Source organism: Sturnira hondurensis, unplaced genomic scaffold (assembly GCF_014824575.4).
Source record: "Sturnira hondurensis isolate 20B ecotype Veracruz unplaced genomic scaffold, ASM1482457v3 Scaffold0003693, whole genome shotgun sequence".
NCBI lineage: Eukaryota > Metazoa > Chordata > Mammalia > Chiroptera > Phyllostomidae > Sturnira > Sturnira hondurensis.
In genome coordinates this window covers 9,585,488-9,598,664 of record NW_028076324.1, presented here as the reverse complement: position 1 = coordinate 9,598,664, position 13,177 = coordinate 9,585,488, and the positions used below count along the sequence as shown (strand labels likewise).

Genomic DNA, 13,177 nt, shown 5'->3' with positions numbered 1-13,177 from the left:
AGGGTCAGGGCACAGCGGTGCCACCCAGCCCCAAAGAACCAGCAGCACAACCTGGCCAGTGTCTGACCTTTATTAGGAAGTGAGGTGGGGAGGAGGGCCTGCCCTGCGGCCTGCTCCCTGTTGGCGACCCCTGTTAGGAGTTAAGGCTCCAAGCAGCAAGTTACAGGGAGGTGCCTGGCTGAAACAGCTGAGACCTGGCAGTATCCCCCCTACTCAACCTGGCTGGGTGCAGGGGCCTAGGTGAGGCTGGTGTTCGAGCTGCTGGTGGCACTGCCTCGCTTCTGCAGGCAGCGCACGGAGCTGGGGACTTGTAGGCCTGTCATCACCTGGAAGCTGCCACACCAAACCTGGGGAATAGGGAGGGAAAGAAGAGGCTTGGCAAAACCAGCATCCAGAGCCACCCCCATCCCAGGCCATGGAGGGGACCTTACTGTGAAAGCAGGCAGCAGTGGCTGTGTGAACTTGGCCTTGAAGGTGTGCAGCAGCTGTTTGGTACGGGCATTGTAGAAGGAGAGGAGGCCTGGGTAGAGGACAAAGGGACAGGGGGCCAGTAAGGGGGGTTGCGGCAGTGAGACCAGACAGGCAGAAGTGGCTGGAAATGCCAGCTGGGGCCCAGGGTCACCTTGGTGGAAGTCGCAGTGCACGCCCAGGCAGTCAGGCACGGGGGCATCCAGCACCTTGGCCTTGTTGGCATGCTTGGCGGTGAAGCTGACCTGCAGCCAGTTGTTGATGTGCAGACACCAGGACGCAGCTGTCTTGCCTAGTTGCTCGAAGCGGCCAAGGCTGCGGTAGGCCACCCCCACACCAAACGCCTTGCTGTCTGGCTCATAGTGCACCTCCCAGTAATGTTCTCCACCATCGATCAGTGTGTCCCCTGTGGGGCAGGGTGGGCAGTGGGGACTGGGTAGAATAGGGCCTTGGGTGCTCTTCCCCAAAGGGGCAACCACTTAGGTAGGTACTCCCCAGACCACAGCTACTCCCTCCAGATATTCCTTGGTCCCCGGGTATTCTTTCCAAGTATTGCCCAGGACTCATCACCTCCCTCTAGATACTAAGTCCAGATTCTCTCTAAGCTTCCACTAGTCCTTTCTCATTCTCTACTAGTCCAAGCTACTCCTTCCAGTTTCTTCCAAGCCTTAGAAACTTCCTGCAGTTCCTCCCCATGTTCAGTTACTCTTCAGCTATCAATACTTCCCAGGGACTAGTGAGCCCCAAACCCTTGCACACTTCAAGTATCCCCACAGGCCCCAGTCCCACCAGAGTCCAGGTACTTCCTAGGACCCCAGACACTTTCCTGTTGCTTCTGAATCCAGATTCTTCCCAGAGCCCCAAGCCACTCCCGGTGGAGACTCCTCAGCTTTTCCTCCGGTTCAGATGCCTCCCAGATGTCAGCTGGATTCTGAATCTACATCCTTTCCAGACCCCAGATCCAGATTCTTGCTACCTCAGCTACTCCCCGATGCAGCTATTTCTGAGTTTCAGCTTCCCCGCACACTCCTGCCCACAGTGATCCCAGCTCATCTCCATCTGAGAGCTCACTCCTCCCCAGACAGGATTAACCCCCAGACACCATTCTCCTCCAGGCCTGCTCTTCCCTGATCTCAGCTACTCTCCAAATCACAACTAGTCCAGGCTCCTCCCATGAATAAGACAGACAGACACCTCCCCCCCTCCCCCTGCTGCCTCTCCAAACCTCAACTCTGGATAATCCCAGATGCTTTCCAGAAAATCCAAATCCTCCACAGAACCTTAACTTCTCCTCAGGCCTTAGCTTATCCCCAGTACCTAGCTACTCCCTACCTCCCTCTACCCTCCACCCTCCACCCACTGATATTACCAACCACAAGGACTTCTTCAAACCTCAGCCTTTTTTCCCAGTCCTTTTCTGGATAGTGGTGATTTCCCTGAACTCCAGTTCCTTCATGGACTCCAGCTTCTTCTTCACAGGATCTAATCACTCCTGTGGTGCTAACCACTTCTCCAATCCTAGCCCTTCTCTCAGCAGTGATACCAGCTATTCTCTCTGGCTCTTCCACTCACCCTTAGCCTTGCTTCAGCTCCTCCACAAACCCAGCTGCTCTATAGGCAATCATTCTTTCCAGCTACTTCCCAAATCCCAGCTACTCCCCAAGTAAGTCCCAGTTGACAGACCCCAGGAAACCCACCATGACCAGACAGCCACCCCCCAGTCCAGAGCCTCTTTCCTCAGCTCCATAACCTCTGGCTCCCCCTAATAATCACCGTTCCCCTCCCCAAACCTTCCCATTCCCCCAGCACCACAACAACACATATTACTGAGACCATTCCCAGAGCGGCTTTGTTGATGGCTGCCTCAGTTTCCCTAGCCAAAGGCCTTCTCTTCCACAGCCCCCCATCAGAGCCCTGACCAGAGTTCCCCACTCTCCTCCTGACATCTCCCCTCCTTACCCAGCACTGTGTAGGACTCAGCTGTGAAGCGATCCCGACCTGCACGACCGGAAGGCATCCGCTTGGGAGATGGAGTACCTCTGTGGGTGACAGGGAAGGGAGGTTCAGTCCGGCCCTCCCCTCCCCTCTAGGAGCACTTCTCTGGTCCACCCCAGCCACTGTGGACTTTTTCAGTCCTTGACAGTCCCTGGTTCTTTTCATACACCGGGCCCCTCACATCAGAACACATCTATGCCCCTTCTCATCTGGAAAACTCCTATTCAACCATCAATACCCAATTCAAAGTTTCCTCTCCCTTGACTCACTATTTTGGCTCCAGCCCCATGTCCCCACCTTCACCCCAGGCTTGACCACACTGGGTTATGTGTTCATGCACATCACAGTCTGCTCCACACAGGAAGGGGCAGGGGCAGGCTACCTGGCTGGGGAGTTGACGGGAGACGCCGTCCGCCCCTTGCCATCTTTCTCGCGAGCCTTGATATCCTGCACCTTCCCGCCCATGGCGTCCCACTCCACGGAGAGGTCATCCACCCGCAGGTTCTGGTGGGATGTGGACGCATCCAGGCGGAACATGAACGCTGGGGCCGGGCAGACGTGGGAGTCACAGAGATGGGGAAACCCGAGAGACACAGAGACAGACAGACAGTGACCAAGACAGACCGTGACAGGGATAGAGAACAGGAAGAGACAAAGAAACAGGCCAAGATGGAGAGACAAACAGACAGAGTCTCAGAGACAGACAGACACAGAGACAACAGGCAGAAAGACACAAGATGGGGAAAAATGGAGGGGGCAGCCCAGAGCACCAGAGGAGTAAAGGCCAAGGGCCTGCTGCCTAAATGTTTCTAGGTCGGGAGCCATTTTCAAACCATGTGTGCTGCCCTGTGCTTCCACGGGGGGTCATTCCCAGAAAAGGGGCTGGTCTGCCCAGCAAAGGAGCAAGACAGAGTCAATTCAGAGAAGGGCCTCCGATTAGGGCCCTTCTGTGGGAGGCTAAGAATCTGTCTTCACTGCTGATAACACCCTCCCCAACTCTCTAGAGCACTTACCTATTTTTTGGAAGAGAGAGGGAGTGTGTGTATGTATGTATGTATGTATGTGTGTGTGTGTGTGTGTAAAAACCATCCGGGCATAAAGGGATCAATAGCAGAAGCAAAGGACTAAATGCAGGTGTATATTAGATAGTCAGGCTGAGGAATTCTACTGTGGACTAATCACTGAGCTTCCTGGCAGCCTGGGCAAAGAGGGCTATAAAACCCTGATTAGAAAATTCTTAGTTCACACCAGGCCGTGGGGTCCCAGGAGTGAAGGGTTGTGGAGTCACAGCCAGTGTAGGTGCGGGAGCCAGTCACCTGGTGTCTCCAGAGTCACCGGCTCGGAGAACTCGCCTGCAACTGCCTTGTTACAGGCCTTCACACGGAAATTCAAGTACTTCATGTCGAACTTGAGACCTAGGAGACAATGGAGGGATTGTAGCATCGTACGGACTTTGAGCAATAGATTAGTAGCCCCCATGTCCCACAGTCCCCCCACCACCCTCATTCTAGTGGGGGCCATGTGAGAGAAAACCGCACATTGATGTTTCTCTCCCTCTTTCTCCCTCCCTTGCCCTCTGTCTAAAAATAAAATAAAATCTTTAAAAATAATAATAATAGCAGTAGATAATAAAAAGCCGCTATCAAGCTGTCTGCCCCCTGAAGTTGAACCTCTCTGGAGAACTCAGGTACACCCCCCCTCTCTGCTCCTTCAGTCCGTCTCCCCGTGCTGGCCCTGTGAGTCCCCATGTTGCAGGACCTCCCAGCTGGCCACTCTTTCCCCCACCCCGAGCTCTCTTTCCTTGGCCACCGTGGCACTGCCCTCTCCTAGCTGCCCCTTCTGGTTGCTCCCCCTTGGTCTTTGCAGGCTCATCCTTTGCAGTCTGGGACCCTTGATTGAATTGCTGGGCTCACTGACCCTTTCTTGCCCCTCAGGCACCGTCCGTCCACCCATAGCCCAACTTCTAGCACCAGCCACAAGTCCAGTTGCCTCCTGAGTGTCCCCCACAGGGTGCCCACTCTCTGGGCATTCCAAACAGCACTCAGCACACCCTGTGCTCGCTAGTCTCTCCCACAGCCCCCTTGCCCGTGGGGCAAAGGCCCCCATTCCTCCTCACTGCAGGTATTTGTTCTCTCTGCAAACTTAACTAGCCTCAGACACAAAAGCTCAGCGCTCTGGCCTCTGAGCCCCAATCAGGCTGCTCCTCTGTTCGAAAAGCTGTTCTCTGACCCCCTCCCCGTTCTTTGAGCCTCAGCTTGGCTGCCACCTCTTTGGATTCCCATCTCTAAATTCAGTGACTTGCTCAGCAGCGCCATCTGCTGCCCCAAAGTTAAGACTACCACCCAGAAGGCTTGGTTTCAAATAATGGAACGGAAGTTCTGGAGATGGACGGTTGCCTCACTTACTGCTTGCCTCAGTTTCCTATTCTGCAAACCAGCAATTGTATTCCCTACGCTGAGCAGAGCTCCCATGAGAATAAAATGAGTCGTCCCAAACAATCGAGAGAGTAGGGAAATAGCCATCTAGGTTATTTCCGTAGGTGAGCACATTCAAATACAGTGGTACCTTGGTACTTGTCATTAATTAATTCCGGTGGAACCTGTGACGAGTGCCTAAACCCACGAATAACGAAACCAACTCATACAAGTTCCAGCAAGTGCCACGAGTCCCAAGCAAGTCCCAAGTGCTAAAACCTATTTTTTCTCACCAAAATGCGACAAGTACAGGGCTCGGCAAGTTCTGAAGCCAACAAGTAGCGAGGTATGAGTGTATCCTTAATGCCGCACACCTTTTAACAGACTCAGCTTCCCACCTTGGGAACTTACTCCCTAGGAATTTTGTAAAAGGCAAGGGGGTGTGGCTGCAAAAAGGGGGCATCAGAAAGCCTGTGACAGCCCTGACTGGTGTAGCTCAGTGGTTTGAGCGCGGGCAGACGATCGTCTGCGAACCAGACAATCGTGGTTCGATTCCCGGTCAGGGCACATGCCTGGGTTGCAGGCCAGTTCCCAGCAGGGGAACACACCAGAGGCAACCATACATTGATATTTCTCTCCCTCTCTCCTTCCCTTCCCCTCTAAAGATAAATAAATAAAATCTTAAAAAAAAAAGCAAGCCTGTGACAGAGCACATCTACACCGATTGTGGTGGTAGTGACAGGAATTTACATGTGGAATAAAATTGCAGGTGGGATAACACATGCACACATGTGCACACACAAATGAGTTCACGTGAAACTGAGAAAATATGTATCAACACTGCATAATGTAGCCATGTCAGTTTCCGGACATGAACTACAGCTGTGCAAGCAGCCACTACTAGAGAAACTGGGACATGTACAGACAATGGACTATTACTCAGCCTTAAAAAAGGAAGGAAATTCTGACACCTGCTATGACCTGAATGAACCTGGGAGATGTTCGATGAAGTAAGCCATTCACAAAAGGATAATGACGGTGTGACTGCACTCACGAGAGGTACTTATAGTAGGAAAAAACACAGAAAGAGGTGGTCCAATGGTAGGAGCCAGGTGCTGGGGGAAGAGAAATACGAGTGTTTACTGGGACAGCTTCAGTTTTGCAAGATGAAAAAGTTCTGGAGATGGACGGTGATGACGGTTGCACAGCACTGAGAATGTGCTTGGTGCCACTGAACTGTACATTCGAAAATGGTTAAGATGATAAATGTTATATTACATGTATATTACCATAATAAAAAAGACTGAGGAAAAATGGGGCGTGTTTATTTTGATTCCCACGCAAAGGATAAGCCAATAGCTTTTCAGTCCCTTTTGCAGGCTGGTGGCTTTTCTTTCTGGCAATTAGCACACTCATTATTAACCATGTATGCTAATTACAGACCACGAACAGGCTGATTACAGCCCCAGAGCTGTGGCGCTAGTTATCTTGTCAGCAAGGCTCTCCCCGCCCTTGAGGGTTTCCCTGGCTCAGGACAGCTTCGGAAATTCATTAGGGACCCCCAACTCTTTGCTCCATCAGACCCTCCCCTAACCAGCTGGGTGGATTCCCCCAAGGTTTCTGTTCTTTCGTAACTGCCAAGGAAACCCCCAAATACTGAGAGGGTGGCCCCAGAGCACCAGCTCCATGAGGGGAGGGATTTTCGTCTGCTTTCTCACTAATGCAAGGACAGCGTGTGGTACAATGGAGCAAGGACAGTGTAGTCACTCAATAAACTAGAATGAATGAATGAATGAATCCTGGAGTAGAGGTAAGATGCGGATAGAGGGTAGCTTCTCCTCGTGCCTTAGTTCCCTCATCTGTAAAATGGTGGTGAGCCTGACTGTTACACGTGTATAAAATGCTTAGCACACAGTGAGCCTTCAATAAATGGTGCATTGGCTGTCACCAATATCCTTTTCATTATTATTACTTCCTGCTGCTTGTGATCAGCCCTGCCAGGCCGTTTTCACGCCCCATGAGTTCTGGGGATCACCCACCAACCTCCAGTTGGCTGATGGAGGATGGGAGTGAGGAAGACCAAGCAGCATGGTGGGGCTGTCAGCTGGGCTGAGCCCGCCTTACCAGTCAGGGTATATTCCGTCTGCCGGATGCCCTCCACAACCATCCAGGGCTGGTCCTCCTTGAGACGGGGCGGGCCCTCAAAGTTTGTCCGCCGATACTCCAGCACATAGTGGTCAATCTTGCTGTCCTTTTCTGGCATGCGCCACACCAGGGTCACACAGTTGTCTGCCACCAGGGACTCAGCCAGGTCAATCACCGGGGCGCTGGGGACTGACCGAGACAGAGGAGAGAGTGGGGTCAAGGCCCTGCACCACAGTGCAAGGATAGGCCTTGCTGAGTCCTGTCCACACGACAAAACTCCTTGGGTGTGGAGTCGCCTCTGTATCCCTCACATGGGGGGACCCCTCTGAGTTCTGGAGCCTGGGAGTGCAGCCTTGTCAGGGTTCCACCAGAGGGTGGGGGATGGGGCAGAGCTTTTTCAGAGTTCAACCAACAGGATTCTATTTGGAGGCGGAACATTTCTATACTTCATTACCAACTAGGGGCATGGCCTGCATGGAACTCCACCACTGGTGGGTGGGGCCTTTCAGGGTTCTGCCAGGAGGGGCAGGGCTTCCTTAGGTCCCCCCAGGGGTATGGCCTCTTCATGGGGCAGGGCTTCCTCATCGCCCCACCCATAGGCATTCTTGGTTTCCACACCTGACAGTCAGCCCCACTCCAGGCCTTGTCTCAGGACCTCCCAGACTCTCCAGCCATTTCTCTGAAACCCTGGGGAGTGCCCCTCTCACCAGGCAGGAACTTGAGTGCCTGCAGCATCCTCCTCTCCTGTGCAAAGTCCACCATGAGGTGACTCATGTTGTCGCTGACCTTGGCTTTCAATGACAGCCGGAAGGCAGGGGCCATTGTCACACTGCAAGGAAGGAGGTGGAGGCAGCCTGGAGGCAGGCATCTCAGGGGGCCCAGGCCTGGTCCTCTGAGGCGTGGGGGGACCCCCTCCCCCTTGTTCTGGTCCAGTGCTCTAGGCCAAGGGACCCTCACCTGGGTGTCCCCACCTTCACACCAGGCTAGGGGCTAGATCCAGTATCTTACCCATCTTTGAGTTGCTTGGCAGCCTAGAAAGAGGGACAGAATAAAATTCAAAGAGTTGTCTTGGCTGAATTAGAGAGCCACTGCACAGACAGGAAGACTGAGGCCCGGCGTGGCAGCCATTTGCCCAAGTCCCTCAGCACTGGGGCAGAAACCCTTGGCCGTGCCCTGAAAGGACAGAAGGGCAGAGACAGGCTCCCACCTTCCCCCGCCTCTGGCCAGTGCCCACAACATACAGTTGGGAGATTCAGCCAATAAAAATACAGGACACCCAGTAAACTTGCATTTCAGATAAACAATGAGTGATTTTTTAGTACAAGTATGCCCTAGCCTATAGTTACAACATGTGTATATACTAAGTAAGTCCTCACTTAATGTCCTCAAATAGGTTCTTTTTTTTTTTTTCTCAATAGGTTCTTAAAAACTGCGACTTTAAGTAAAGGGACATGTAATAAAATCAACTTTATCAGAGGCTAATTGATATAAACAAGAGGTACATTCCTGCAGCCTATTTCTGGTCACAGAAAACATCACCGGACTTCTATATAAGGACCCCAAACACTTCTAATATGAAACACTGAACTCAGTCTGAGACAATGGAGACACCCTAATTCACTGCAGGTGCACAGCTCTGGGGTGTGGGCGGAAACCCACGCAGACCTGGGGAGAACATGTGACTCCGCATAGACCCCGGCCCCGGCCTGGAACCACCGTTTGTTTTTCTTCATTGCCGTCATAGCAAAATGACGTTGGATGAAACAATGCTATTCAAGGATCTGCTCGACTAAATACTGCATGAGATAAATTGTACCAAAAACATACTCACTGTTAAATTTAAAGGTCAGAGAAATTATTATTTTAGTACTAAAATATTATTAGTAGTAGTAGTACTATTATTTTAGTACTAAAATTATTATTTTAGTTCTTTTAGTACACATATGTCCCATGGAGCATTTAGCAAATACTTATACTAACCATTTGCATGGGATATACTCATGCTAAAAAAATTCTTCGGTGTTAAATTTGAATTTCAGATTAACCACCATTTTTTTAGTGTAAGTATGTCCCAAAGATCACATGGGACGTACTTACACTAAATATTGCATGGGCCATGCTTTACTAAACAAAATTACTCGTGGTGCATATGAAATGCAAATTTAACTGGATGTCCCGTATTTTATCTGGCAGCCCTACCAGTATGGCTTCGGACGCCCCACCTGAGGGAAGTCCTCGCTGTCTGTGGCCTGCAGGGTCTGGTTGGCCGTCTCCAGAAGCTCCTCAGAGCTCTCCAGGGCCCGAGTGCAGGCAGCCAGCTGGTTCTGCGGGGGGCATGGCACTGAGGGAGGAGACACCTAACCCCAGTGCATCAAACACTCCCAGATCTCCCACTGCCTTTGGGATCCAGGGTACCGCATCCTTCTCCAACTCCAGGTGGGAGAGGGAGGCTGGGGAAAGGTTGGGTGTTGCTCCTGGCAGAACATCAGAATCACCTGGGGATTCTTTCCTGAAAAACTCACATGCCCAGGCCACACCTGAGCCCCAAGGAAAGGGACCTGGGATGTTAGGAAGTTGCCCAGAAGGTTTCGATGCAGCCCCAACGATTCCAGCTTGGAGTATGAGATCCCCCAGGACCATGGGGCGGGGTGGTCATCAGATCTGGGGTACTGGGCGGGGGGAAGGTCTGTGAAACTGGAGTTGTTTGGGTGAGGACAGGAGGGAGGAACAGCCAGACGTGGGGTGTGGCTGTGGCAATGGAGAGAAGGGGGTGGATAGAGAAGGGGATTAAAAGAGGGAGAACAGATGGGTGGGGGTCTGATGGGTCGTGGCCAGGGAGGGGACAGGCAATAGACCAGGGCAACAGGAGGTGAGGATAACACCATCAGGGTTTCTGGCTCTGGACACTGGGGACACTTGGGGGCATCTCCAAGAAGATGCCCAGGAAAAGGAGCAGGTTTGGAGAAAAACAGGAGGCCACCTGGGCTCTGTTGAATCTGAGGGGCACAGTGGGGATGGCATCTGGTAAGGGGTCTGGGAGAGTGCCCCGAAACACACACCTGCAGCTCGTAGGTTCGGCTGGCACGGTCCTGCTTTATCTTCATGAGCATCCCCTCCTTCAGCTCCTCTAGGAGGGAGAACAGGGACTGGAACTCTGCCTCCAGGTCCTCCTGCACCTTGGCTGAGTTTGCCTTGGAGAAACGTTGCAGGTCTGAACAGCCAGGATTGGCCAAAGCCCTTGCTCGGATGGGGAAACTGAGGCCTGGACATGGCAGTTGAGCCCACAGTTCCACCGGCATCGACAGCAATAGGCTAGCTCATAGGGCTGCCCCCTCCCACCTGCCCTCACCTCCATGTTGAGCAGCATCTGCTTGAGGGAGTAGATAAAACTCTGAATCTCTTCATTCTTCACAGCCAATGTGGTGATGATCTTCCGCAGAGCCTCCTGCCCCCACCGGAAGTGCACACACTTAGGGCCAGTAAGCCCCAGAGCCTGGCCCAGCTCCTCCACCTGGGGCTCCCCACTCAGATCTTCAGGGATGCAGGGAGATGTGGCTGCCAATGAACTTGGGCATCCACTACGAGGCAGGCCCTGGGTGAAGCTCTGGCCCTAGCCCTTTCACCCACCAGGTGGTTACTATGAAGATGCCCATTTTACAGGAGGGGGAAACTGAGGCACAGAGGGCCTCTCGGGAAGGAACAGACCTTAGGCTGGAGCACAAAGCCTTCAACCTATATTCTGAGGACCGGGCCTAATTCGGGGTGAGGGGCTGGCTGTAGGAAAGAAAACCCCAGAGGAAAATGATGACTGCAGATAATGAGCGAACCCGGGGAAGGGGAGACCTTCGGAAAAGGTATCACTAGCACGGAGAAAGGAGAAAGCTGAAGAGAAGGTCCCTTCAGAGAGTCCAGGTAAGTGGGGAGGGGGATGGTCCGGAGGAGGGGACGCCGGGAGGGAATGCTGGTTGGGAAGGAGGCGGCGTGGGAGGACCCTGCTGGGGCTTGTAGCTCCGACCCAGGCCTCGGGTGGGTCTGTTTTCTGGGGGCGCAGGGTCGGTGGAGTCACCTGTGCAGTGGGGCGCCCTCGGGCGCGGGGCGGGGGCCAGGACACCTGGTCCGCAAGTCCGATCTGAAGGCGTGGGGGATGGGGTTAAGGTTGGGTCCACAACACTGGGCAGAGGTGTACGACGTGGAAGGGATGCGTCCGAACCCAGGCTAAGATGATGAGGGGTCTGGGCGAATGCGTCCCCAGTGAGGGGCTACACTGGGCCAGGTTGCAGCAGGGGTGGGGCCTTCGCCGCAGAGCAGCTGGGGGCGGGGAGGCGCTGCGGCATCCTCTAGTCCCCTCTCCTTGAGTACCCCCGAGGCCAGTCCCTCCGCGCCCTGCCCTGGTCTTACCCTCTGGTCCTCCATGGCAGCTAGACCAGCTCGTCCCGGCCCGGCCCGCGAGCCCGGCTTGCTCTTCTACTCCGGTAGATGCCTTTGCCGCTGCCGGGAGCCAATGGCCCGCCGAGCCCTCGCCGCCGCTACCGCGCCCCCCTTCAGCGCTCCATCACTGGCGGCAGCGCGCAGGTGCGCCCCCCGCGCAGCAGGCTGGGAAATGTAGTCCCGCTCTGGGGGTCTCCAAGAGCCGGTAAACCCCCGACTCCCACCTCTCAAGCCTGATACGTACCAAGCGACTTTGGTGTTTGTTAGTGATGGCTCAGCTGGAAAGAGCCCGGAGTTGGGAGACAGGATGCTTGGGTTCGACCCTTGGCCCTACCTTGTGACCTAGATCCGGTCTTAATCCTCTAGTGCCTCAGTCTCCCCATTTGATCACCCACACTGCTGCTCGAACTGGAGTTCTACCATCAACCCCTTCCCCCGAGATCTGGCCCCTGACTATTCACAACCTTGCATTTACTGAAAAAGCGAGGCCTTTGCCCAAGAGGACATTTAACCGCCAATGCCTTCTTCCCCTGCCCACATCACAACTAATATCCCACAAAGCCCCAAGTCTCTCAAATCTCCTCCAGAAATCTACCTGCCCACCCAGAATCCACAGAGCTGGGAATAGGTCCGTCTTCCTGCATCGGCCTGGGATTGACTCTATCCAGAATCTGCACCTTCGCTCTTTGTCAGAGAGTGAGGGAGAGATGAAACTTGAAAAAGTCCAAAGGAGGGGGAAGGACTAGGCGGGGGTAGGCTGGGAGGTTGTATTTGTTTGCTGGAAAGGTGTGGGCAGAGAACCACCCCAGGGGCCTCCCTGTGGTTGATAAACAATTCTGCAAAGAGCACAGGACCTATTTCCTTCTGGGTGAGAGAGGAGGTCATGCTGCAGCTGAAGCCTAGGGCTCTGCCCCCTCCTCCCCAGGAGTGCTGCTGGCCCCTGGGGGGACAGGCACAGGGCCGGAAGTCCAGAGTCTATGAACCCCCTCAGCCGAGCAGGCAAGCTTGTGTCCAGGCCACGGGGTCAGAATAACCTTCCACACCTGTTGTGGGAGCCGAAGCCATCAGCAGAAATTGTTATTTCTGACCCTCAAAGGAAGACATTTTTGGGGAAAATAATTAACACTGGATTCTGCTATTCCATCTTCCTGGGCTCCCCTCCCCCACGGCTGCATCACCTGCCCTTCCAATGTATCCCCCGAGCCAGGTGTGTTCATACAGAGTGTTCCAGGAAGGTCTCCACTCATTGGGACACATTCCCACTCATATAGGTATATTGCATTTTAGATGGAAAAAAACCCCACACTTTTGGGAAACTGAGGCAAAAGGTGTCTGGAAGCAGAGCCCCAAGCAGCATTGGCCACCAGGCATATGGGGTCTAGCCCAGGTGTCCCGCCTGCCTCTGTACCTGGGGTAGAGACTGTGGCAGGAACTCTGTTGAAAGGGAGGGGTAGAGGGGGTGGCGGGGTGCCAGCCACAGAGGAGGGCCTGATGGGCCAGGAGTGGGGTCCCTGGGCACGGCGCTGGTCTGCCGGGTGCAGTTCCGTGGTGAGCACTTGGGCTTCTTTCCCTTCTGTACCCCTTTCTGTTGTCCATCACTCCAGCTGCCTGCCCCTCCCACTGAGCCCCTCTGAACCTTCGTCTCTCCGCTCTGCCAAACAGGGCGCATCTTTCTCGGACTCTCGGAACCTTAGGAGAGTTGAACAAGCCTAGCAAGGGTCCTCAGA

At 53.8% G+C, this 13,177-nt stretch overlaps 1 protein-coding gene across 2 annotated transcripts; it reads right to left on the bottom strand.

Annotated features, from left to right (window-relative positions):
* Nucleotides 1–56: 56 nt before the first annotated feature.
* On the bottom strand, nucleotides 57–11,560 carry FSD1 (fibronectin type III and SPRY domain containing 1). 2 transcript variants are annotated; one of them, XM_037042586.1, is made up of 13 exons: nucleotides 11,421–11,560; nucleotides 10,372–10,467; nucleotides 10,082–10,213; nucleotides 9,245–9,346; nucleotides 8,031–8,053; nucleotides 7,730–7,851; nucleotides 7,002–7,211; nucleotides 3,780–3,878; nucleotides 2,846–3,005; nucleotides 2,428–2,507; nucleotides 623–874; nucleotides 432–520; nucleotides 57–347 (listed from the first exon to the last, which is right to left on the bottom strand). In XM_037042586.1, the coding sequence occupies exons 1-13, from the start codon at nucleotides 11,433–11,435 to the stop codon at nucleotides 237–239; spliced, it is 1,491 nt and encodes a 496-aa protein (XP_036898481.1). In that variant the 5' UTR covers nucleotides 11,436–11,560; the 3' UTR covers nucleotides 57–236. The 2 variants fall into 2 exon arrangements, with proteins under 2 accessions (XP_036898481.1, XP_036898482.1); XM_037042587.1 differs by having other exon boundaries at nucleotides 233–347; nucleotides 714–874.
* Between the last annotated feature and the right edge of the window lie 1,617 nt (nucleotides 11,561–13,177).